Here is a 26,761-nt window from a genome sequence, read left to right on the forward strand (position 1 = left end):
AATATTTGCCCAGTTCTCTGCTAGGCACTGGGTGTGCAGGGGTGAATACAACACACATGGTCCTGTCTTTGCGGAGTTCACAGTCTACTGGAGATAAGTCTATAGATAAGAAGAAATTGGCAAACAAAATAACAAAGTGTACGTGTTATAAAGGAAATAGCCAGGTGTTAGAACAGACATTAATAGACAGGATGGTGAGAGGAGGCCTCTTTGAGTAGGACACGTGAGCTGAAATCTAAAGGAAAAGAAGGTCCAGGAAGCAAGGAGTTTGGTGTAGTTAATGTACCAAAAGCAAGTGAGTGGGGCTGGAGCAGGGTGAGCAGGGAGAGAATGATATGCTAGAAAATGAAGGAGGCAAGGACTATGGTAAGGAATTTGGATTTTTTTCTAAGTTAAACTTCTTCTTTAGGAGAACAAAAAATTGAACTCTATAATCCTGAATAAGGAACTTAGAACAGTACTTGGCATGTAACAAGTACTCGATAAATGTTAGCCATTATATATATAGTACCCAGCTAAACTAGCAAGCCTTGGTCAAAATAGTGGAACAAAACTATCAAACTTTGAGCGGTGAAAAGACATTCATTTACCCAACAAATACAGATTTTATTTCACAACTTTTCCACACAACCAGCCAAATTCCAGACAAAACCAGTCAAGTTCCACTTACGAAAAGGAAAGCTTGGGTTTCCCTGGTGGCACACTGTTTAAGAATACGCCTGCCAATGCAGGGGACATGGGTTCAAGCCCTGGTCCAGGAAGATCCCACATCCCGTGGAGCAGCTAAGCCCATGCACCACAACTACTGAGCCCTCGTGCCACAACTACAGAAGCCCACAAGCCTAGAGCCCGTGCTCCGCAACAAGAGAAGCCACCGCAATGAGAAGCCCACGCACCACATCAAAGAGTAGTCCCACTCGCTGCAATTAGAGAAAGCCCACGCGCAGCAACGAAGATCCAATGCAGCCAAAAATAAATAAATAAAATAAATTTATTTTTAAAAAAGGAAATCTTATTTTTGATTGACCCTCTGATATTCAATATTTCTTTGCTTTAACAATCAAAGGACAGCATAGAGAACTATATTGTCAGTACCCTAATTTCAAAAATAGATGAGGTGGATCATTTTCATCTGCTCACACAAACCAGTGTAAGTTTTTATCACAGGTGGCCATTTCAGAAATGAGAGTTACAGCTAATCAAACACTTAGCCCACATGCCTTAGTGATTTTAATGATATGATTGGTTGCTATGAGACAAAAACCTGTTGTGTGAGGAATAATCTGTTAGAAATCATATGTCCTTGATTCAAAGGCTTTTGATTAACAGCACTAACATCCACCTTCTGGAAAAGAAATAAACCCTCTGATTAGAGCTTGGTAGTCCTTTTAAAGCAAATAAAACCTTATTAGCCACTCCTTAATGGATATGGGAAACGAGAATGGCTCTAAGCGTTAAAAAGTTCAAGGCCACTGGCAACGCTGCTCCTCCTCTCTGTGTCTTCCTTCTTCCCACTTCCAGAGGAGACACTGAAGAATACCGCACATGGGTAGCAGATGAGACATAGACAGTCTAGAAGACCCAAGACCTAGCAGGCAGATTGTGCAGTGCTCCGTGGCTTCGCTTGTGTGCGTGTGTGAAGTTGGCTTTGTAACTCTTCAGTCTTCATTCATTCATTTATTGAGCAACCCCTGGGTGTTGGCACTGTGCCTGGAGATGTGGTGGCAAACAGACACAGTTCATGCTTTCACAGAGCTTAGAGTCTCGTAGGGAAGGCAGGTAAGAAGTTGACAAGTAAGAGTCATGCTTACTTACACAAACATGATAAGCGTTAGGAAGAAAATAAAATAGGGAGATGGGATTTGAACAGGTGAATTCACTGGTGAACAGGTGATATCTGAGCTGAGCACTGAATGTTGAGATGTTGATCTGTAAAGACACAGGGTAAAACAGTCTGGTCAGAGGGGATGGCAGACTCAGGGTCCCAGAGGTGGGGTACTAGCTTGGGGCGTTCAAGAAGAAAGACAGGGCTTCCCTGGTGGCGCAGTGGTTGAGAGTCCGCCTGCCGATGCAGGGGACACGGGTTCGTGCCCCGGTCCGGGAAGATCCCACATGCCGTGGAAAGGCTGGGCCCGTGAGCCGTGTTCACTGAGCCTGCGCGTCCGGAGCCTGTGCTCCGCAACGGGAGGGGCCGCAGCAGTGAGAGGCCCGCGTACCGCAAAAAAAAAAAAGAAGAAGAAGAAAGACAGCCAGGATAGCTGGGGCTTGGTGAGCAGAGTATAGTAGGAGATAAAATCAAGAAGGGCAGAGACCCAATCATGCAAGGTGGATTTTAAATGCAGTGGGAAATCTCTGGAGGGTTGTACCTATAGCTGGTTTTGTAAATGGTCCACTCATACAAGACTCACCTAAAAACATGGCTGGCCTAGTGACCTGATAGCAGGGGCACTTTTTACCCTGTTCTAGCTGGGGAAAAGAGCAGCAGGAGAGACCAGCCCTGTAGCCCTGAAACTCCAACTGGTGAGCTGGACCCCTTGGAATGTGTCTGACCTGCCCCAGGAAGGCTGTAAAAACAAAACCTCGGTGGTCTATCTTGTTCTAGACCACAGGGGGCTCTGTGGTCCTGTCTCCCCATTCTTAGAGATGCCTTCCATGTCCTGGTCTTTATCAGCCAAGGGGCTGGGATAGACCCAGTCAGATCCTTTTATTCTCCTCCCTTTCCTTAAGCCCCTAATATCATAAGCAGGCCTAAGCAATAGCAGGGCAAGGGTCATGGTCAGGGCCAGGAGACAACCTGGGTTAAGAGGGGTGTGGTCAGTTTTGCCAAAGGAAGCAGGACAGGAAGGACCTAGCTGACGTCACAGGTCAGAGCAGACAATAGACTAAATCCAGGGATTCTGACCATGCTTGAGAGACTGGCTTGGGCACATTTCCAGGGTCACTCAGCCAAGTTTCCTGAGTCCAGATGGTGGGGCCACACTAGTGAAGTGAATACACATATTATTTGTCTTCTGTACTTGAGGCCAATAGTCCCCTAGATGTTCCCATGAAAACTTCAGTGGTTCCTGACTACTTACCAAACTAGGAATAAAGTTCTTAACCACGTTCTCGCTCCCCACATTCTGGTTCCAACCTTCTTTATCTGTTACTTTCTGGCTCACTTCCTAGTTTTATTTCACTTTACATCCCGGCATGTATGCTACCTACACAGCAGGCAAATTGGTTATTATTTATATAATCAGAAAAAGAATAAAGACCAATAAAAATCTTTTGAAAACCAAGGTTCTTTCTTGCCCTACCTAGCTATGCCTCCTCCATCATCCAAGTTCTTACTTGGGCAGAGGTGGCAATGCTTGGATTACCAGGATGTGCTCATGGTTCATTTTGCAGGGTTATCCACTTGGCTCTCTCCAGTCCCTCTCCAAGCTAGGCCCACCCCTAAGATATATCAGAGCTCTCAGATTTCCCACACCTGAGCCCCTTTGGGCCTGGGCAGTTCCCCCAGAGCCTTCCTCTCCCACCCTTCCTGGGTTCCCTTGCATCCCCCCTCTGACCTTCACTTCTCTTCTCTCACCTGGTCAGGCAGGTTGCTCTTCTTCCTTTGGGACTCTGCTACTCCTGGGCCTGGCTGGGACCAACTTTCTCCTAGGTTACAAATTCATATAAATCACTGCCAGGCCTGGCTTTGCTCTGAGACTGCCCTCTTCTAACTGCCCTGGCCCCAGGTGCACATAGCCTTTAGCAACAGAGGACTGAGAAAGTTGGGAGGTGTTGCCAACTGGTTGGCTACTTCCCAGAGGTATGAGCCAAGTTTTCATTCATTTACTTCTTCTTGAGGGATTGGTGTGTGTGTGTGTGTGTGTGTGTGTGTGTGTGTGTGTGTGTGTGTGTGTGTGTGTGTGTGTGTGTGTGTGTGTGTGTGTGTGTGTGTGTGTGTGTGTGTGTGTGTGTGTGTGTGTGTGTGTGTGTGTGTGTGTGTGTGTGTGTGTGTGTCCAGGGAAGGAAAAAAGCAAGTAGTGATTCTGTATCTATCCTGAGGATAATTTCTCCTAGCCTTGGGTTCTAAAAACTTGGGGAATTATGGTAGGAATAGTGGTGATCTGGGCCCCTTGGGATGTATCTCACCTGCCCCAGGAAAGCTGTAACAGCAAAACCGGGGCAGTATATCTTGTCCTAGACCAAAGGGGTCTCTGTGGTCCTACCTCCCCATTCTTAGAGATGCCCTCCAAGTCCTGGTCTTTATCAGCCAGGCAGCTGGAATAGGCTCAGTTTGGATTATTTTAAGCATCTTATTTAAATAGGGGCCTATGTGAAGCTTTGTACTTTCCAATTAGAACACCAAACTCAGGATTTCATAGACGTTTTTATTTAGGAAAAAAATAAAAACAATGACTCAATTTCATGAAAGCAATCAAGTAAATAATAGTACAGAAATATGGCAAACATCTTAGAGGTGGTAAACGTTATCTGGAACCCTCAGTTGGTATCAAGACAAAAATTTGCACTGAGCTTACCTCTCCTTTCACACAAAGGAGCTCGGGTCAGCCTTCCCTGTTTTCTTTGCTGTCTTTACCTGCAGATGGCCACGACTACCCTCGAGCAGCCTACCAGCAAGTGATCCAGCCGGCTCTACCTGGGCAGGCCCCACCTGGAGCCAGTGTGAGGGGCCTGCACCCTGTGCAGAAGGTTGTCCTGAACTATCCCAGCCCCTGGGACCAAGAGGAGAGGCCTCCACAAACAGACCACTCCTCCCTAGGGCTCCTGAGGTATCAGTAAGTACGATGGGGCCAAATTTCAAACAGTTCTAACATGAAAAAGAATGATGCCAATGCAATCAAAATGTATCTAAACTCTCTGTTGGTTTGCTACCCAGGCTGCTGACCAAGTCACACACTGGAACGCCCCACATAGACTTTTCAGGTCAGGAGGAAAGGGAAACTGGTTGATAAGAGTCTCTTTACCAGAGATATAAAGCCACTGGTGACTAGTCAAAATGCTCTTGAAGGAAAGGCTCTTAAGATGCTAAGTCACACCTGCTTCTTTTACTTTCAGATCCCCTGGCCTTTTAGCCCACGAAATAGGTTTTTATTTTTACTATGACTGACTTCCAAAGCTATGAAGTTCTTTTTTATATCCTTAGTTTCTACACCTGTTTAAGACCATTTCTTACTTTGAAATTTTAAATTCAATTCGTTCTTAATAGAAATTTAAAATAACCTGTTATTTTCTTTTGTAATAAAAGAATTCACACATGTTGAACACCATTATTAGGTCTTTCCGATACTTCTTCCAGAAAAACAATTTTGGCTTTTCTTGACTTTGTTTAATTGTCTAATCCTTTAACCATATTTCTCTTCATTGTTCTTTTTTTTATAAATTTATTTATTTATTTTTGGTCGTGTTGGGTCTTTGTTGCCGCATGCGGGCTTTCTCTAGTTGCGGCGAGCGGGGGCTACTCTTCGTTGCGGTGCTCGGGCTTCTCATTGCAGTGGCTTCTCTTGTTGTGGAGCACGGGCTCTAGGCGCACAGGCTCAGTAGTTGTGGCTCGTGGGTTCTAGAGCGCAGGCTCAGTAGTTGTGGCACACGGGCTTAGTTGCTCCGTGGCATGTGGGATCTTCCCGACCAGGGCTCAAACCCGTGTCCCCTGCATTGGCAGGCAGATTCTTAACCACTGCACCACCAGGGAAGCCCCATTGTTTCTTTTGACTCTTCAAGTTTTCTTTTTCTCTTAATTTATAGATCTAAAATATACAGGAACAACTCATGTAAATGGAGCTTCCTAATTTATGATAAAATTGGAAAGAGAGTAGTTAAAATGTTTGCTCTTGCTCAAGCACGACTTTTATATACCACTCAGAGTAAATCTATATTCTGTTTTGAGAATGGAATGAGATATGAAGGTCCTATTAAAGCAGTTTTTTCCAGAAATAGAGAAATCGGTAATCAGATCAAAAAGTTTATTGAAAGAAAAAAGCCCACTCTATTTACAATGGCAGATAAGGCACATCTGCCTTTCCTCTTCACTCAAAAGCCGACAAGCCCTCAGATTTTCTTTGCAGACAGATGCCTTATTTTTTTAAAAACAAAATTGCATGGAATTTATATAATGGAATTAAGTAATGATTTACAGCCAGATAAGCACTCTTGCAGAAAAAATATCTAAAATTCCAAGAAAACAAACAAAATTTAAGCATCTTTATGTTTAGTGTTGAATAGGAGAGGCAATAGTAATTTTTAAATTAAACTTTTATTTTGAAATAATTTTAGATATGCAGAAGAATAGCAAATGTAGTACAGAGTAACTGCTTTTGTAACATCAATTTAAGCCTGCTATGGTCTCCTTGGATTTATTTTATCATTTTAAGATAATGAAAAACAAGTACAGGTAATGAAGCTAATTCTCCTCTTACTGGTTTTTTGAAAGAGAACCTTAATACAGAAAATTTACTCTGTCATTACTCTCCATGATATTGTTTTATATGAAAGTTTTTGAATATTATCAAGGCCTTAACATTGCTTTGTCAAGTGAGCAACCATCTTTTATAACAACTAAGCAACTTTGGGTACAAAGGCATTTCATACAAAAAGAATATGGAACTGGATCCCCATTAGATGAAGGCATATTTCATAAAATTTTTTTCTATATTAATATAAAATAAAAATAACTTCCTCAAACATCACAATTAGAAATATAATATAGTTGAGATTCTGTGTAATTTTATTTTAAATCTTGTTACATAGGACTTTCAGAATTTTTAAAATACTCTTTTGGGTAAAAATATGAAATCATAAGCAACAATCTAGGCATATACACACAGGTTTTATATTCAAAACTTTTGTAAAATTTAGACTATAAAACAATTTCAAACATAACAAATAACAAACATTCCTGTTCCCACTACCTAGGTTTTTTAAAATGGTAACAATGCCACATTTACTTCATATTTTTTTGAAGAAATAAAACATTACAGACACAGTTTTAGTCTCCATATCAGTTAGAATTCAGTTACAGAAAACAGAAACAACTCTAGCTATTGTAAACAGAAGGGATTTAATATAGGGAATTGGGTACTTACAACATTGTTGGAGCTTGGAGGAACGAATTTTAGGCTGGGCTTCCAGGAATGGTCCCAGAGCAACGTCACGGAACAGGAGACCAAAGAGGCTGCTTCCTCTGGCATGGTCAGAGAGGTGGAGGCTCAGAAAGCCACCGCGGAGCTCTCCATTCTAGGCCATGCTGCCACAGCACAATCCAGAATCTGGAAGCTGCCACCACCTCAGCTACTGGAAACATTTTGTTCCTGCTAGGTCTGAACTGGCAAAAAAACGGATGCCCATGCCCTGCCCTTGACACTGTGAAGCTGTAACGGGACACTGGGATGCCTCCTGATGAACTTGGCACCTCCTGATAGACAGCCCTTAACAACAGAAACCACAGAAGTGGCAGAAGCTTGGCCTCCATTTCCGTCTACCTTCCAAATCTCACACGAGTGCATCTGGTTGTTCCTCTCAGCAGACTGTTCATGGGAATATTGTGGTGACCAAAATAATAATAAAGATGCTATATAATAATAGGGTACAAACCTCTTTAAAGGGTCTTCAGAATCAGATTTTCATTTGTATATTAACATAGATACTTTTAAACCTACATGGTCTTTTCTATCTTTTGAGATATAATTAAATGTTATCTATCCTGAGCTAAAAGTTGTCTTTTTATCAGAATGCCTAAACACCAAACCTTGTATGTCACCCATTGTATTACTTTGTTTTGTTGGTGATCTTGTCTGACCTGTACCTGAGACTTATCTTCCCCATTAGACAGTCCTTAAATCGAGAAATCAAATCCTGCTTCCCTCTTTGACCCCTAGCACAGGCCCTTACAAATGGCAGCCAGCCAAATTGCTCATTGACTAAAATCTCTGCAGAAAAAAACTTTGTCCTTCTGGGTCAGGAAAGGAATGGAGGCAGAGGAGAAAGATAGCTCACTGGTATTTCCCATAGTCATTAAAGGCTTTCTGTCCCCCTAGGTTTGTGTTTATAAAACATGAACATTTACTGTGAATGTATTCCTTTCCAGGGGCCGGCTTTATAACCAGCCACCTCATAGAGCTGGTGCTCCTGAGGAGTCCTTGGAGTGTCCTGCAGAGTTGAGACCGCAGGGTCCCCAGACTCCATCCCCAGCTGCTATCCCTAGACCCCCAAGTAACCCTCCAGCCAGAGGAACTCTGAAAACAAGCAATTTGCCAGAAGAACTGCGTAAGTTGTTTGCGATGTTGTTTTTTCCTTCTTCTTGTCAGGTCTTATACTTTAAGAGTACTTGATGATTATTCATCCATAATCTTGGATATCTCTCACATACTACACAGTGAAGTGAAATTTCCTTTTTTGCTTTTTGTTAAAAAAGTAACCAGCATTTTGTAGGACTGTTTGTAGAGATTCTGATACTACCTGCAATACTCACAAAGTGCTTAACGACTAGATTTTCTTCAACATGTACTCCAACAACAAATGACCCCCACGCTTTTTCCCTCTTCTAAATGATGCTCTTGAGTGGACTTGTCCCTGGTTAGATTGATTAGATGTCCATGTGGTATTGGCCAGGGATCTAGCATCTCACCATAAATTAGCAGCAGCCTTCAAGAACGAGGTCATTTCCCGTAGGAATAAGCACTCTTGTGTGGAAAAAGCAGTCTCACATTCTCCATACTGCTTTACAACCAAATGCAAACTAAGCCTTTTATTTAAAGAAACATTCGACTAAGTGTCAGGTGATGATGCTTTTTCCACATTTTGCAGCCAGAACCAGAAATGTTGAAATATCACCAAAATGTTCTCATATTAAGGTCTGTCAGGACGGTAAGTTCCAGAAATCTTAAGAAAACAGTCACTACTTGTGAAATTGTTATATTCTGTTGTGCTTGCTGGAATTCTAATAAGCCCTTTCCAAATCTAGGCACTGCTTTGAACCAACTTAAAATTAAGCCCTTTGCATTTGTTAATTCCAACTGGGGGAATCGATGCTCTTTGGTCATTTAAGGCTCTGAAAGATTTCTATGACAATGATCCATTGTTGTTTTTTATTAAAAATTTTTGTTTTAATCTTCTTAAAATCTTAGACATTTAAATTTCGAGCATTTCTGGAGAATGGAAGATGTTAGGATGTAGTCTGGGTGTCAGTTTATAGACCATATTTATCTTACCATAACCTATAAAGGGAGTCCTAAAATTCTTACAGAGGAATTGCTTGAATATTAGGTGTCGAGAAGAAAATAGAGTGCCATCAATATGCCTGGCTGCTTAAATGAGTCAATGTGACCACTGAACATACTTCCATTTGAGAGGTGTGCTTCAAAAAACAAGAGCCTAAGCGTAGATAAGTAGGCTCTCTCCAACCCCTGCTTTCTTCTCCACCCTCTGCCCCAGGGCTTCCTGAGATGTAGCCAGTTGATTCCAGACTAAAAGCCAACACCGAGAGATTATTCATCTACCACATTAACACGCTAACCAAATAATTTACCCAAGACTTTAGCCTGGGAAAACACTGGTTCTCACCCTGACTGGGTTAGGCTTACGGGCACAAGCCCATCTGCTCTAGGCTGACTCAGGGAGAAGCAAGGGAGTCAATGATGCTGGACCTGCCAGAGGCGGGCTCTCTCCTTCAAGCTGCTGAAGTTCTTAGTAACATTTCTGAGCTGCGCTTTAGTCTACTCCAACTTCCTGGCTTTCCCCCCACCGTGAGGGGAGGAGGGGGAGGAGGGGAGGAGGGGGAGGACGGGAGGAGAACCACTTTCTCCCTCTCCTCCCTTGCTCTTGCCAGGTTCAGGGCAGCAGGAGAGCATCATGAGATCAAAAGAGGACGCTGCTGGGTGGCCCCTTAGCAGGGCTCGACTTCCTGGCCCGCTGTGAGAGTATTTTGTGGGCACAGAGCCAAGTGTCTCTAATATACCAGGGGTGGCCTGATCTTAAGGCCCCGCAGGTTCTGGGTGATGGATTTTTTTGTTAACGCATCATGTGGTTTTTCAGAAGACCTCCTCTGCTTGTCTCAGCCTGCCAGAACTCTCTCTCCTTTTCATGCACCCTGAGCAGTCTGCATTCCCTTGGACAGAACCCCTTGCCCCTTTGGGCCTGCAGATCTATGTCCTGAGGACAGCAATTCACCCTGCTGTAGCCACAGGCCCTTAGACCACTCCCATCCTGAGGCTTCCCTTCATTAAGGACAAAAGACATTGCATACACTTTTCAAGTGTGGTTTAGAATAGAATAATTTGACTATTTTCTAATAAATGTGAAAAATCTCTCTTAGGGAAAGTCTTTATCACTTATTCTATGGACACGGCCATGGAGGTGGTGAAATTTGTGAACTTTTTGTTGGTAAATGGCTTCCAAACTGCAGTAAGTATTTTATCCAAAGAGAAGACTGAACTGTTAAAGTGAGTATAATGAAAAGAAAAACAAGAAAAATTATAAAGAGCTGTTGATACTTTAAGCTATGTTATTTGATTTATGTGATTATGAACTAAATGCTTATGGATTTAGGTAATTATTTTCTAGAGTTTAAACTATCCAAAGTCTCCAGCATGTTTTTCCTGCATGCCTTTTGAGCGACCCCAGTGCCTCCAAACAGCCAGAACGGCGTAAACGCTGAGCATGTATGCAGCTGGCGCCCGCCCTGAAGAAAATGCCAGGCTCTTGCTGCACTTGGCATCTTTGCCCATCCTCACCAATCATGCCCGCTTTGGTTATGCTTCCTGTGGTACAGGAGGCTGCAGGCTTCACCAGGTCACCTACTCATCTTACAGGGTCCTTCCGTTCTGCACTGGGTTGTGAGGTTTGCAGTGGAGGCCCCTGCAGCCTGGGGGCCCTGCTGTGCGAAGCTGCTGGTCCATCCACACTTCGCTGCAGCAGCAATGCTTCTGGACAGGGAGGTACCTGGCCAGGTTCTCGGCTGGTCTAGGCTAGTTCAGGAAGGTAGACGCCCCAGCCCTGCAGTTCACTGTGATCTTAGCCTAAGAAATCTCAGGAAGCACATGCTCCTCAAGTCCCCTGCAGTGCTTTGAAAAAGCTCAGCTTAAACCCATGTAAGTTTTCCTTAGGATAAATAGAGAACCACAGGAGGCTACTTGGAGGACTGGCTTTCCTCAAGCGCTGAGATCGCTTCTCTTCCTTCCCAGAGACCTCCTCTGGGTATTTAGGGACAGTCAATTCTAAAGAGTGGTGAAAAATTAAGGGAAATATCTACAAATAGGAATGTTGAAGGATAAAGGATAAATGTTGACATTTAGTAGCTAAATGTCAATTTTAAAGATTATTTAGCATTTCTGAAACGAGTTTTATTCAAATTTTTTCTTCAGTCTATAATTATTTTTAAATGGAAGTACATGAAGTTGTTAAAAGTATACACTTTGTACACTCCAACTTCATGACTATATAAATATATGACTATATAGAGACCAACATTTCAGTTTCTCATTTCTGGGATAAGAAACACTGCGGCAACCATGATATAAAATCAAATTACAAAGCATAAGGTCAACATTTCAGAAAAGATCTTACTTTTGGTCCTTTCCAAATAAGTGTACTGATTGTCTCTGGAGAAGAGGACAGGTTTTTGTGACCTTAACAATCGGGCTGCTTAGGCCAAGTTTAAACTTGTCCTTGGGGCTTTCCTGGTGGCGCAGTGGTTGAGAGTTCACCTGCCGATGCAGGGGACACGGGTTCGTGCCCCGGTCTGGGAAGATCCCACATGCCGCGGAGCGGCTGGGCCCCTGAGCCATGGCCGCTGAGCCTGCGCGTCCGGAGCCTGTGCTCCGCAACGGGAGAGGCCACAACAGTGAGAGGCCCACATACCGCAAAAAACAAACAAACAAACCAAAAAAACTTGTCCTTGATCCTCATCGTTCTGAAGCCTGTGGTAGAATCCCGTAGCCCCATCCTGGACAGCTAAGTTACTATATTGATACATCAAGATCCCCTTAGTGGAGAAAAATAAACTTAATGGGTAATTTAATAAAGGGACAATTTTCAAAGTTCTAGGTGAGTTTTAGGGAATCCACAGGGAATCAATAGTTCAATACCCCAGGACTAGCAAAAGCAGGAGTTCCTACCACCCTGAGGTCTAAAGAGGCAAGGGAACAGTGACGCCAATCAAGAGCACCTTGTGCACAAACACACTACTCTCTGGCTGCAGAACAAGTCTGAGCCCAAGAAAGACCTTCTTATTTAGTCCTCTGTAAAACAGAAAATAACTGGTTTTTCTCCGCTTCGAAGGCTTGATATTTAATACCAGTCTTTTCAAGGCCCAGGAGTTCTACTTCTTGACTTTCATCATAAACCTTTTCCCCACCATCTCAGTAATTGTTTTTGCGACTGTTTCTTGGACTTGTTTCAAGTTTCATGCAATCCTTTCAAAATATGTAGATCGAAACTGGACATAATACCATAATAATGACCTGGCTAATGCAAGCAAAGTACCATATTGTATCTCAGTACGCGCCTACTACGCATCCATTAAAATGCTCCAGAATCATGTTTGCCTTCCAAATTACAGACATATATATATATGCATATGTTGCTGGCTTACATGCACCTGGTGGTCTACTATGTCTCTCAGATTTTTAAAACATAATTACAAATACTAAATACTCAAATGCCTACTAATCTTGAAATAGGAAACATTTTAAGAAAATTGTATCTTGATTTTCACATTTATAGGCTCCTCCTTGCAAAAAGCATTAGTGACTTTTTCAGTCTTAAATATATATAGCCTCTTGTGCTTTCTCTTGCTTTGCATCTAGACAGAGCTTCTCATTGAGTCACTTTCCACATCTTTTTCTTGTAGATTGACATATTTGAAGATAGAATCCGAGGCATTGATATCATTAAGTGGATGGAACGCTACCTTAGGGATGTAAGTACATTCCAAAATTCTGAACTTGTTTTCTGGTGAGAAAGACAATTAGCTTGTGGGGTTATTTTATCAAAGAAGCACTGCCATACCCACCAAGGGCAAAGCTGACAAAGTACCAACAAAGCTTGCCTTGTTGGCAGCCGTGCAAAGACTTGGAAAGGAAGGATGGGGTCACCCTCCTGGACATGCACAGGCAGGAAGTAGCTGTGAACCAGACACAGGTGGTTGATAACAATCAGAGCAAACAATTTTTTGACCAGAATAGGAAAGGAGGAAATGAAGGCGGGGAGTGGGGAGGGAGCGGCAGAATTCAATTGAATCTGAGGCCACCCCAAATGTTTTGTGGGATCAGGCTGAACAGGTTTCCAGGGCAGCCTCACAGGCCGTGCAGCACATTGCCCACACCCCACCCCAGCCCCTGACACCCCCTCTCAGCCTTGTGATTTGTTTTCCACTGACAGAATCTATACCGACCACTGGGACACTTTGTGCTTTAACAAGATAGAAATTGATTGCTGCCAGCCTGTCCGTGTCGGCCGCCTCTTTCGGAGGGGGCGGTGGGCGACAGAGTCTCAGCAGGCTGGGGTTTTGAGGCTTTTCCTTTTGTCTGCAGCCTGATGTTTGCTTTGTGCTGAAGGGTCTGCTCCTAGGCAAGCAGGGCAGTCAAGGGTGCAGTAACTGACAGCTTAGATCCCGCTGCCCGAGGGAGGGGGTTTTCAGTTGCAGAGCCATTTTGCCACAATGCAGAGTCACTTAGTGATTCCGGTTTTCATTAGACATTTATTAGCGATGGTTGTAGAAATCGGTGGGCAGAACCGCATCCATCTAGGAGAGCCGGAGCCATTCGCTCTTGGTGTTTGAAGGGAGCTGGGGAGGGAGACGGGGGGGGGGGGGGGGAGGGGAGGCGGGAGTCTGCCTGGGCTGGGGCCGTGCCTTTCACTTTCTGCGGATGGAGGCCGGCCCTCCATCCTGCAGTGTATCAGAGAAGGCTCACAGTCCTGCTGGCCGGTTTCCAGCCTGCCTTCACCAAATGGACCACACTCCACACTTCCATAAACATGCTTTCTCCCTCTCATTAACAGAAGACAGTGATGATAATTGTAGCAATCAGCCCCAAATACAAACAGGATGTGGAAGGTGCTGAGTCGCAGCTGGACGAGGATGAGCATGGCTTACATACTAAGTACATTCATCGAATGGTGAGTGAGGAAACCACAGCACCTCGCCGGCCCTGGGCCCTCGGAGTCGGGTTCTTTTTTCTGTGAAGGCCTGTCCTTCACCAGAGATCAACTGAGGAAGGCCGGCTGATGGGTGAAGAACCCCCGCAGAGGCGGGTGTTGGTTCTCGCTCCGCCTACCTTCGGGGCCTGGGGCAAGTCCCCACATCTCTGGGACTCAGTGTACGTCTCAGTAACAGGGAGATTAATCTGTGATCTCTAAGTTCCAAGATTCTGGAAAGCAGTGCTTCGCTGGCTTGGTTGTTTATCAACAAATGTGAAGCCTGGGGGGTGCGGTGGGGTGGCGGGAGACAGGGCCATGAGGGGGGTGGGTTCCTGAATCTGTGTCCTGTTCTGTCCCCTGAGTAGCGCAGCCAAAAGGACACCGCCTGTTGTGTCAAAAGGGACTGTTCAAATCTAGCTTCCTCCTGCACAGGCTGTGTGACCACTGGCCAAAGGCTTACACCTCTTTGTGCCTCCATGTCCCTATTCAGAAAATAGGTCACTAACACCGTGTTGTTGTGAAGATTGGATGAAATAATGTCTGTGGAGCATATGGCACAGATCAGATGCTCGGTCAAGGGAAGGGATGGTTCCAGCTCATGATATAGGAGCAACACCTGAACTATGGGGGCCTGGTCAAACTAAAACCAGGGGGAGACATTTATAGGAAGTTCGACTTACTCAGCACCTGACAGAACATTCTGGCTGAAAGTATCACCAGCTTTGGAACTGGCTGTGTTATGGGCAAGCAGCCTCCCTGCTTTTCATGACCGTATAGAGCCTGTGGAGACGGTGCCTGCTTGACTAGGATGCCGGGCTAGACTTGTGACTGTCACACTCTCCTGCAGAGTCCCTCCGGGTGCCCATATGTGCTGGGGGCTCTGGGCCTCCCACCCCACCCAGAGCTGTCTGCCTTTCTCAGGCTGGTTTACCAAGGATTCTGAGATTTAAAAAGGCTTGAACTCACTGGTCTAGAACGTGTGAGCTCCATTTCAGCTCGAACATTCCACAAGGGGGGAAGGCACCTGGAATGGGCATAAAAGGTCACTGATTAAGACAGGAAGGTGGGGCAGGAAGCAGACGTGGCCCGGATGGAGTAAGTAAGCAGCACCAGGCAGGAGGCAGTCAGGCGGTCAAGGACATGCAGCTTCACCTCAGGGGAGGCGGACTGAAATCCAGGTCTGTCCTGTGGGTCGGGAGCACCGGAAAAAGGCAGGCTGGGTGGGTGGGTGGGTGTTCCCCATCTGGGTCTCCAGGGTCTCTGGCTCCTCTTCTACCAAGTGCGGACCACTTACTTGAGCTCAGAACCAATGCAAAGCAAAAGCCGAGGCAAGGTAGGGAGGTCAGAGAGTGAGGCCAAGGAGTCAGGAGATAAGTACCCCTCCTATTCCATTCTTACCCAGCCTAACAGACCCTGGCGGGGCCCAGGAAAGCCACCCTTTCTGCCCTAAAGGTCATGGCTGGCTCTGGGTGCTGCTACACCTTGGCTGTCTGCATGGCCCCGAAGCACTCATCTCTAGAAACTGCCAGTCCTGGAGCTGACAGCTCTTGTGTGTGAAGGGCTCCAGGTCCTGTCAAGCTCTGCTGGTGTGTGGTGACGCCAGGCAGTAATAGGCAGCTGAACCTCAGGGCTTTCCTGACGGTGCCCAGCCATGAACCAGATCGTCCCCAAACTTGGTTTCTTGGGGCAACAATGTCTCGGGCCCTTCGTCATCACTGGAGCGGTCGAAGAGGCCAGCTGCAGAAGTGCCTTCCTGCCCACCTGGCTGACTTCCTGGTCCCCTCCAGGCAGCAGGAAACTCCAGGACAGAGGGAGCGAAGAGGTACCCATGAGTAACTGCATCATAGAGCTCATGGCTCCCAGGAGGCCCATCTCTGGAAACATAAGAGATAATAAAAACGCACCGCCGCCCGGGTAGCCTACTGGACAAGCAAAATTGTACAGTATGCAGTGTCCTGGAAGTCAGGGACTAAATCCAGTTCTTCACTTTTAACTTACAAGCCCTACACCCTTCCTCTCACTTGTTTGTACTCGTGTGGTTGGTGCTTTTAGTTACACCTGACTCGGCCCATTTTAAAATATGCCTTTGGTGTCATCTTCTGATTTTTAATGTGAGATGGCTCTGAGAAAACACCTCATGGAAGATTCGTGTGTGTTGTGACTGTGTGTGTGTGTGTGTATGAGTGTAAGGGTGAGTGTTTATGAGGCTGTTTCTATGGTGATTTCAGTCATCACCACTGTCACTTTCTTCTCTGTTCTGTTTTTATTCCCATGCATGGTGAAGACTTCTCAGTTATAAAAATCAGTTGGAAGATGAGATAGTTGGGAACACGTAATTCCTCATCTCCTTTGTCATCAGATGACTGAAAGCTTTGTGCTGGTTACAGGATTTGGAAGGCTCTAACTCCTCTCACGTTGAAAATTCTGGTTTTGATAGAGTTCTTGGCAGCTAAATCTTGCAGGGCCACCACAGTGTCAGAGCAAATTGGAAGTGGTGTGGGAAACCTAAAGCTTGGCAGACGGAGCTTTCCTCATTGACCTCCTAGCCTCGCCTCCCTCGGCCTCCCTTGCCCTCCTGTGCTCTGGCCTCAACGCATTACTAGCTGGTCCCAACCCCACAAACATTCCTTCACACCTCCAGACATTTGCTCATGCTGTTTCCTCTGCTGAGAATGTTCTTCCCCTCACCCCATTTTCCCTGCCTGACCAAATTCTTATTTTCTTTTAGTATCCAAATGACAACTCCCTTGTAACTCCTTCAAACCACTGGTGTAGAAAAGGATGGCCCCCCCTGGGCTTCCACAGCGATTTGTTCACACCTTTCACACTGCACTGTGGTCGGTAGTTTTCCTTCCTGCCTGCTCATTAAACTGCTGGCTTTGTGAGGATAGGAATTATATCCGTGGTATCTGGTAAACTGGTTCTCAAAAAAAAAAAAAAAAAAAAAGGATCCTGATTTGTAGCATTTGCCCATTTCCATGGTACAAATACTCTCACATGGCCGATTTCAACCTACCAATGTGAAGTCACTGAACACAGAATTGGGAAGAGATGAGTGGCTTCTGTGAACTGCTAAGAGGCAGCTCAGCACACCCTGTAAAGTATCCTAGTCCTTGAAACCCCAAGTCCAGCACAGAGCATGACTTTTTTTTTATTTTTAATCTCAAATAGGTCTTTTATTTTTTACATATTTTAAAAATATTTGACAAGTGGTTTTCAATAACAGTAACAATAGTTCCTTTATTTTCCTAGATATTCTATTCTTTCTTGTTCCCTTAGGTGTTTTATTTTCTTATGTATTTTATTTGGAGAAGGGGTCCTTACCAGACTGTCAAAGGGACCCATGGCATGAGAAGATAAAGTGAGTGTCTTTAGAAGACTGGGGAGAGACAGAAGCTGTTGTTAAAGATATGCACAAGATGGAGAGTCCAGTGCGAGCACGACCGGGGCACTGGGGTGCAGGGCCTGCCTTCACAGCATGGGGGAGAAGGTGGTGGTGCCGGCCGGGCCCCCTGACCACAGAGCATGACTTTCAATACATGACCGATGAATGAGCAAATGGCATACGTGTGTGATGGAGAGTTTAAAATTATGAGTGTGTGGCCCTGAAGGAAATCAGAATAAAAATCCCGTGCGGGCTTGCATGATCATGAGTACCACTGACTCATCCTCATTCCTGAAATTAATCCTTCAAGTGTGTTCTCTTCCAGATGCAGATTGAGTTCATAAAACAAGGAAGTATGAACTTCAGATTCATCCCTGTGCTCTTCCCAAATGCTAAGAAGGTAAACAAACAAACGGTTTGTTATCTGGGATTAAAAGCTTGTCAGCTCTTTATCCATCCTTCGAGATAGCAGTGTTGCCAGAAAGATCAACGGGTTGCAGCACTCGGTTGAGCAGCATGAATCAGGAAGGTTTCAGAGCTTTACCTGATAGACTATCCTAATTGTTCAAGCAGCCATCACACACAAAGAAGTAGTTTGTGTTTTAACTCACGAGACGAAAAGAGACTGTTCATCTGATACTTCTTATCTCTTGCACATAAAAGTCGAGATGTGTGCATTTTTTGCAGGCTGTTCCACGGAAATGTTTTGTTGCACATAGTTCAGCTCTCAAAGCTGTAGAATATGGGAATTAAACCTATACAGTTACCGAAGGGAACTTTGCTATGGGTCATATGAGGGTTTTTTCACTGGAAGGGCAGGCCAGCAGATTTGGAGAACGGGGGCAAAAACATCTGAGGTCCCAAGCCAGGCTTGGAGAAGAGAAGGCAGCAGTGTAACAGACATCTTGGGAGCCAGACCACAGCACCCTGAGCTCAGGCCCAGCCCCACCCTGGAGGATCCCTAGATGTCAGGACTGCACTGAGACTTCTGCCCTGGGTGAGGGAGGGTTCCATTTATGGGACCGGGACGCCTGGGGTTGCGCAGTTCACAGCCTGCCAACAGTGTGCTTTCCATCCCTCGCCCAGGCTCTGACTGCTCCCACTGCAACATGTCCTTCCTGGTCTCCCTGTCCTCTTTGACCCTGTACAAGCCATCCTCTGTCCTGCCATCAAAGAAGTACATCCGAAATGTAGATCTGATCTGTCTCTGTCCAGCTTAGAGATTTTGTGGTGGTTTCCTACTGACTACAAGATCACATTGGTCTTATTTAGTATGGCATGCTTGGCCCTTCAGAAGAGGGCTGTGCCGCTTGCCTGGCCTTCCCTCTTGCCACCGTGTGCACAGATGACACTACGCTCTGGGCACAGTGGCCTGTTTCAGCTTGCCCTCACACACGCCCCACTCTTTCCTGTTTCTGTGCCTTTGTACTTGTGCTCCCGCTGCTCTGCAGTGCCGTTCCTTGGTTGTGTGTCCGGCGAACTCTTGCTTATCCCCATAGCAGGCAACCCCTCTAGCCTTTCCTCCCCGGTGCCGATGTGCTGAATAGACCCTCTCTTGAGAGCTCTTAATTATAGTACCTTGAGTTAGTGGTGCGTGGCTGGAGCTGGAGCTGTTGGGAGTAATTGTTTAGAATTACTGGAGCGTTATGGTGATAGAAAAAAGCAGACCAGCTTTTAGTTGGTTTTGTTAATGTTTTTTAAACTTCTTCAAACAGTCCCCTTGTTTACCCACTCTCAGGGCAGAGTGCTCCCCCCGCTGCCCCGGCCCCTTGGCATGTTATGGCCTAGAAAATAGTTACATTTTGACTCCATCCTAAGACTGTGAACTCCTCAAGGCAGTCACTGTGTCTTTTTCATTTGGGCATCATCAATACCCAGCATGGTGCCTGACCTACAGCAGGTGCTCCATCTAAGCTCATCCTGCAATCCCCAAAGGAGTCCTATCTACTCAGTGAAAAATCTCTGAGGCCCTATCTGATACAGCCCCCTCTACTTCCACAACCCCTCCCCTACTCTCTTTCATTCATTCTTCTCTGGCCGCACTGGCACGCATGCTTCCCCCACAGGGCCTTTGCACTGGCTCTCCTAGCTGCCTGGACCCAGACATCCACAAAGCTTGCTCACTCTACTCTGTCATGTCTTTGCTTGTTTTCTCAGTGAGACCTCTCCCTCACACCCTATTTAAAACTGCAAATCTTTCATCCCTGCCCAGCACTCCCTACCCCTTTTCTCTGTTTTATTTTTCTCCACAGCCTGCATTACCGTTGAACCCACTATACATTTTACTTATTCATTGTCTTTCTTTCCCCAACAGAATGTCCACTCCCCGAGGGCACTCTGAAACTGCACCCTCACGATCCCTGGCTTACAGGTTCTGCTTTTGCCTGATAACTGGGATCTGGTGGGCTTCTTCTTCTGTGAGCCAGCCCTGTTGCTGGAGTGAAAGGATAATGAATTAGGTTAAGCCCAAAGCCTTGGCACCCTTCTGCGGAAGCCACAGGGGAATTCACATCCCTCTGCATGACTTCTGTCCTACATCTCAGGGTGGTGAAAAGCACACTGAGATGCAAAGGGCAGGTAGCCTGGGAGACTGAAGGAAGATGCTGGACACACGTGCTCTCCATAACAAGCTACACAGCTTATACCCAGAGCCAAGAGCCTTTCACACTCGAACCCCTTCCAAAAGCAAAACGGTACAACCCCCAGAAGAATTTAGTAGGAGACGCCCATGAAGGAAAAATTGGGAACTGAATCTGGGATCTAGAGTCCAGGCTTTTCTCTAATGGCTTTTGCTTCTGTCACTCTCTCTCCCCTAGGAGCATGTGCCCACCTGGCTTCAGAACACTCACATCTACAGCTGGCCGAAGAATAAAAAAAATATCCTGCTGCGGCTGCTCAGAGAGGAAGAGTATGTGGCTCCCCCCCGAGGGCCTCTGCCCACACTTCAGGTGGTTCCCTTGTGACTCCCTCCATCCCCAGATCTGGGGGCCATGCCACGTTTGGGCCCCTGTTCTGAGGACCACTCTTCTGGCTGAGGCTGTGTGGCAGCATTCAGGGCTGTTGTTTTCAGTCCCTCCCTGAGGGGCCCTCCCACCCCAGAAAACCTGTTCTGCAGGGTCCTCTTCCTCCCGGCCACCCCAGACCTCAAAGGACCTTGTCTTTGAAACAGAGGCCATGGATGCTCTGCTTTCCCTTCTTCTTAAGCCCACTGCAGGTTCCTCCTGTGTCCAGAATGGGCTCTCAGCACTTAGCAAGTAGACAGTACAAGTGACATTGCAATAAATGTCAACGACCACACTCTCCCATCGCTTTGGGCTACTTTTCTAAGTTAGCCAGATGCTGTGTGTCTTCAGACCAAACTGATTCATGTACAAATAATAAAATATTTACTCTTTTGTAAAATTGTGTTTCACTTATCTCAAAGGACATAGATATATATTAATTTATCTGGGCAGGTGCTTCCAGGGACATCAATAAAGCTGCTTAAATAGAACATTAGACAAATGTAACAGACTACTTTGTATTAAAGGATTAAGGCCAGAGAGTTAAACAATCCCTTTTAACTTAATCTTGAAAGCTTTATTCCTGCAGTAGAATTTTTTGAACAAAACAACTTTGTACCACACACAACCATGATTCTAAATAAAATCATAGTTCTTAGGAAGATGAGTACTTATCAACTATAAATAAGAAACCTTGCTGATGAATTGCAAAGAACACTAGTTTTCTTTACATTATAACCTAGATGTCTACTGGGTGCAGTGAATGTCTTTGTTTTTAAAACTAGGAAAAGAAAAGAAAAGCTAGTATACCCGAAGTCCTCATTTGTAAGACTTTATGACGAGTACCTTTAGTGTCATAGCATTTGGGACCTGGTAAAACTGACGTGCTTGTTTAGTTAACTCAAAGTGCCTGGAAAACACCCCAGGCACAAACATCAAGGCTTCCTCCTCTCTTTTTATTGTCTTTTTTGGAGGTGACACCATCATTAAAGATTCTACACAGAGTTGTACAAAAATGGCATCAGCAATGATTACTCTGAAATGTTTCTAGTTTGTGGAGGTTTAATAATGTGATGTTATTACCCCTTCCTCACTTCAGAGGCCTGTCCTGAGCCCTCAGCCACTGTTCCTCCCCGAGGTGAATGATGAAGGAAGTTACCCTGGTCCTCTTGCATTCATCTGCAGGTATGCAGGGGATGGAAGTGGGCTAGGGCTGACTCAGTAAAAATAACCTCTTAGCCTCAAAGCTTTATTCAGACCTAAACTGATGTTAGGGGTGACGTGTGCAGAGTTCAAGGCTAGAGTCTTGTCTGATATTTAGTGACTAACTGAAAACCTAAAATGTGATTTTTAATTTCAGTGACTGGTTTCAGAATATCTGCCTGGTTAGTTCAATTTCTGTATTATTCAAAGGCATCTCAGTTCATGGCTACAATCGAAGTATTAGACTAGCTCTTTCTCAGCTCAGTGCCCCCGGAATTGTTGTTGATACCCTTTTTCTTTGCTTCCTATTAAACAAATCACCTGTTTAAAGACTGAGCTCTTCTTGGAGCCGTGTCTGCGAGGGAGGCAGGCACTCCGTTTCAAACATTCCAGACCTTGTTTCATGATGTTTTGCCAGGAGCCTTCTTAACCTCAGTCACTTCATCAGCCACCTCAGCCAGTTTGCCAAATGCCCCATTGTCACCACCAACTTTGCCAAATGAATTGCAAAGTCCTGTGACCACTGGGAAATGATCCAGAAAGAGTCTCTCAAAACACACGATCTTTCTGTTTCTTCTTAATGAACCAAGAAGAATCAGTGGGACCCACCTCCTCGTGGCAAATGAAAGAGAAGGAAGGTTAGACTGTGGGAAAATGCCACAAAGAAGAAATACCTCTCCCCCTGAAGAGTTATGCAATATTTTTCAAGGTATATCGTTCTATAAGGGCCCACGAACCAAATAAACCACCATCAAAACGAGAAAGGATGAATGAAATCACCAACGAAAATTTAATTCCCATACCATTTATTTCTGCCAGGGAATCTTCAGTCTGGAAAGGACCCTAGAAATCATGCACCTCTGCAGTTGTGTTTTAGGCATGAGAAAAGCGAGGTGCAGAGGAACTGTGGCTCCGCTAAGCTCACCCTTGGGCTAAAACACTCTGGCTTCCAGTCTACAGACATTTATTCGGTGAACCTAGAAAACTTTCCGTTTTTTTTTTTTTTTTTTTTTGCTGTATGTGGGCCTCTCACTGTTGTGGCCTCTCCCGTTGCGGAGCACAGGCTCCGGACGCGCAGGCTCAGTGGCCATGGCTCACGGGCCCAGCCACTCCGTGGCATGTGGGATCCTCCCGGATTGGGGCACGAACCCGTGTCCCCTGCATTGGCAGGCGGACTCTCAACCACTGCGCCACCAGGTAAGCCCAACTTTCTGGGTTTTGATGGTAGATTTATTCAACAAATGATCCAGTATCTCCTGGAGGTAAACTGAGCCTCATGAACATAGGAGAAGGCTGAGGGAAGATGCACCTCTGTTCTCTGGTGACTGGAGGATTAAACGATCATGTTGCAACTTGTTCTGTGGGAAATTCTTTGGGGGGTTAATTATTGCTGTACAGAGAGTGACTTTTCTTGAAGTAGTTTGGCATGTTTATTTTATCCTGCTATTCTATGAAACCAAGGCACAATTGAAAAGATCTTGACACCTTCCAGAAGCTTACAGGCAAAACCCGCCAGTAGATTGATTTCTTTTCGTTGTATCTGGCCAATCTCCAAAACAACAACAATGAAAAGGCTTTTATTTTTTAATACTGTGATGGTCATCTTTCCCTCTCTCTTCTGTTTTTTCTCCCTCCCTCTCCTAATTCTACACGAGTGGTACTCGGAGTAATACTTAGCTGTTTGGAACACCTGCATTACCCTTCATGAGAAATGCGTGGGTCTGGCTAACTCTCCTTTGGGTGGAGGGAGGCTGCAAGAAGGGAGACACATCAACAACACAAAGTAGGCTCGCTCATTCAATACAGCTGGCACTGGGGAGGCCTGGTGCCCAGGCGGGACAGCATGTTCCTAACTTCATACTGATTTGTTCCATTTTCTATTGCAAAAGGCTTTCAGATAGACTCACTGGTGGGAGGCTTTCACTGACCCTGGGCAGTCACGTGCTGCCCACCCACCCACGTGAGCTACAGCCCCTCCATCTGTGATGGTGCATTTGCTCCCAAATCTTTAGCCTCAAGCCAAGCAGGTGGGACCTGTAAGAGGAACACTATAGTGTAGTTTAGTTCTCTACTTAACTGCCCAAGAAGCTTCTGAGTCTGGGGCTAGGTCACACTTAGACTGGGGTGTGTAGGAAGTGATAGTTGAGCCTTTGCTAAACAATGAAAGTCTTGGAGGAGCGAAGTGTACCTGGGCAAATGTGACCATGTTCCAGACCTGCCTGCTCTTTTCTAGAAACGCTTGTACGGAAGGAGTAATTGCAGCCCCCAGATCTCCCAGGACTCGTAAACTAAGACCAGGAGGGCACACACTTCTTGTCCCTGGCCTGACCTCCTTTGCTCCCCTCACCAGGAAGGTGCTGACGGTGGGAGGGGGGGTGGCAGGGGTGGCAGGGGTGGCGGCGTGGCGCAGCGGGGAGGGACAGGGAGAGGGAGGGCGAGAGGGAGAGAACTCATGCCTGATGGATCCCATTAGGCTTAGTGTGCAAAGCAAGTTGCGATGAAGTAGCTGCTCTGGTATGCGTCCAAAACTGCTGTTCTATTTTTAGTCTCTCCAGCGTGCTTCTTAGCCCCGCATTGTGCGCCTGGGCACCTGGATGGGCAGCGAAACATGGAACTGAGCCACTCATTTGTAAAGCTGGAAGGAAGGAGGCTGTTGATGCGGGGCTTGTTTATCGCTGACAGGGAAGGGAGACCTGGAATGTTAATGAGGACGGCTCTCTGAAGCATGCCTTCATGGTTAGCCAGGAGTTCAAAGGAAGAGGCAGGCTCAGTCCTGTGCCGAACAAATGTGAACCGTTGATAGAGGGAAGGAGAAATCAATTATGCTGTCGCAGGCCTCCATGTCATTGTGTTGCAGTTGTTAGAAAAGGTAGGACAAGGACCAGATCTCAAAAGGAAACAAAGCCACATGGCCTTGAAGTATAACGAGTTTGCCATGGCAACTGATGGAAATGAGCCTCCTGGGCACTGAGCAGGTGTGTTATCTTACAGAATAAATATACTTCTCTCACTCCCAGGTTTTTATAATAAAACCTGTGTTTGGATTACTTTCCCCTCCTCTTTGTTACCCAGAGAAGCTGGCGGTTGCTCAATCAGCCCAAGGCTCTAGTGAGGGAAATGTAATCGGTGTTATCAAAAGGGCTGCTTTCGAAAAGCTGGCGCTCGGCTTGGCTGCCAGCCTCGTAGCTGAGCAGCAGCTGGGCCACAGGTACCTGTCTGGCTTTTGCCACCTTCCAGGCGATGCCCGGCACAGAAGTCCACCTGGTCACGCATTCACTGAGGCGTGACAGGGAGGCCCAGCTCTCATCCTGGCACGGTGGTCAAAAGCTGCATTCTTCCAGGGAGAGGAGAAATGTGAGAAGGTGAGTCAGGGACCCGACCAATTTTCAGCGTCCTGTGTTATCCAGGATAGGGGTCAAGGGTTCCTTGAGTTTAGAGATCAACGGATTCTATCTTCCAATCTGTTGTTATAACAAAGTTCAGTTACTCAGAAACTTTCAGAGAGCTGCTGTTTCCCTGAGCTTTAAATCATCCCTCTCAAATGGGGTCTGGGGTGGCAGATTCTCGTGTCTGAAATGTACACAAAATGTGGAGATTTTATAAAACGCTCCTGAGTCAGAAAGAAAAGTTGACTTTGTACTGTTGCAAGGCCAAAAATAATACAGCGGGATAGTCCTATTTTCATTGCTCTCACTTTGTGGCTAAAAGAAAAGTTCCACTCTGGCTTCAAATTGATTTTCAAAGCAAGATGCTCATTCATAAGAGGCTACTAGAACATGGACAATTCTAAACTAGGTTTGGGCAAAGCAGCCAGCCTGAGGAGAACTGTGCAGTCAGGGCCAGCCAGCTGAGTGCAGAAGTCTCAGGCAGCAGTTAATGCTCCACAGCACCTAAACCCCATCCCCTGCTTCTGTATGGGCTCCTTCTTTCCTCCAACGAGATGCCCAGCATCAGCTCCTGCCCCTCTTGTAGAGTCCTGTCCCCCCAGACGATGCCCCGGCTGCCCCTCCACACATCACCTTATCTTTGACCCTAATAAGAAAAAATAATGGCTGCCTGAAGAATGAATTTAAGCTGTGGTGTCAGTGTGGAAAGGGTTTCATGCACTAGCCCTCCCAGGCAAAGTGGTATCACCAAGTCCAGGCACTAAACCATGCTGATGCTTAAGGGGGGGGGGCATTCCCACAGTCAAGTTTTTTTTGTTTGTTTGTTTTGTTTTTTTTTGCGGTACGCCGGCCTCTCACAGTTGTGGCCTCTTCCTTTGCGGAGCACAGGCTCCGGACGCGCAGGCTCAGCGGCCATGGCTCACGGGCCCAGCTGCTCTGCAGCACGTGGGATCTTCCCGGACCAGGGCACGAACCCGTGTCCCCTGCATCGGCAGGTGGACTCTCAACCACTGCACCACCAGGGAAGCCCCCCACAGTCACGTTTTTAAAATTCAAGATTCTAAACTAGGTCTTTGGATACCAGCCTATACTTATTCTTTGAAAAGACACATGAAGCAGAAGTCTCTGATACTCCAGTGTGAGCATGAAAGTTCTGGTTCCATCCTGCTACCATTTCTAATGAAACTGTCATGTAAAAGCTAAACCAGAAAGGTCAGGGTTATGGTGGGGAATGGGGAGGTTTAAGCAGCAGTCACAGATCAGCAACCAACATCCAGTTATTTACTAAATGCCTACTATGTGCAAGGGGCTTATGCTTGGCACGAAGGTCAGTGATGCATGCTCTTGCCCTCCAGTTATTTAAAATCTAACTGGGGAGAGAGGCCATCATGTGGAAAGAGATCACCCAAGGCAGTGTACAGTAGACGCTAAGCAAACGGGCCAGCTGGTCCCTTTTCCCTGCTCCTTACTATGATTGGGGACTGAGCTCTCATTATGCAGTTTCAAGGTCAGATTTGCAAAGAAGCAGATGATTGGAGACTTCTCCTAATAAATAGAAGACGTGCTCACTCCTCTCCACATACACCTTTTAGATTATAATATTCAGGCCCTATAAATCACCATGTAAATGAGATCTGAGTTAGGAGACAGAATTTAAG

At 45.9% G+C, this 26,761-nt stretch overlaps 2 protein-coding genes across 5 annotated transcripts in view; both read left to right on the plus strand.

Moving 5' to 3' along the window:
- Positions 1 to 20,914, plus strand: part of TRAF3IP2 (TRAF3 interacting protein 2) — a 39,592-nt gene extending 18,678 nt beyond the window's left edge. The window contains exons 3-10 of one of the 3 annotated variants that reach the window (XM_082633999.1): positions 4,580 to 4,772; positions 8,078 to 8,256; positions 10,304 to 10,392; positions 12,839 to 12,907; positions 13,990 to 14,106; positions 17,838 to 17,912; positions 19,827 to 19,883; positions 20,329 to 20,450. In XM_082633999.1, the coding sequence (XP_082490125.1) occupies positions 4,580 to 4,772; positions 8,078 to 8,256; positions 10,304 to 10,392; positions 12,839 to 12,907; positions 13,990 to 14,106; positions 17,838 to 17,912; positions 19,827 to 19,853 (749 nt within the window). In that variant the 3' untranslated portion in view covers positions 19,854 to 19,883; positions 20,329 to 20,450. Of the gene's footprint in view, positions 1 to 4,579; positions 4,773 to 8,077; positions 8,257 to 10,303; positions 10,393 to 12,838; positions 12,908 to 13,989; positions 14,107 to 17,837; positions 17,913 to 19,826; positions 19,884 to 20,328 lie in introns of all 3 variants that reach the window. The other 2 variants (XM_082633998.1, XM_082633997.1) reach the window with 2 other exon arrangements.
- A 673-nt stretch (positions 20,915 to 21,587) lies between these two features.
- REV3L (REV3 like, DNA directed polymerase zeta catalytic subunit) overlaps positions 21,588 to 26,761 on the plus strand; it is a 248,567-nt gene continuing 243,393 nt past the window's right edge. Inside the window, exon 1 of one of the 2 annotated variants that reach the window (XM_082634116.1) lies at positions 21,588 to 21,699. The gene's annotated coding sequence lies outside the window, so the exon portion shown is untranslated. Of the gene's footprint in view, positions 21,700 to 24,737; positions 25,080 to 26,761 lie in introns of those variants that run through there. The other variant, XM_082634117.1, reaches the window with a different exon arrangement.

This window comes from Mesoplodon mirus (assembly GCF_964341445.2).
Source record: "Mesoplodon mirus genome assembly, chromosome: 10".
Lineage (NCBI taxonomy): Eukaryota > Metazoa > Chordata > Mammalia > Artiodactyla > Ziphiidae > Mesoplodon > Mesoplodon mirus.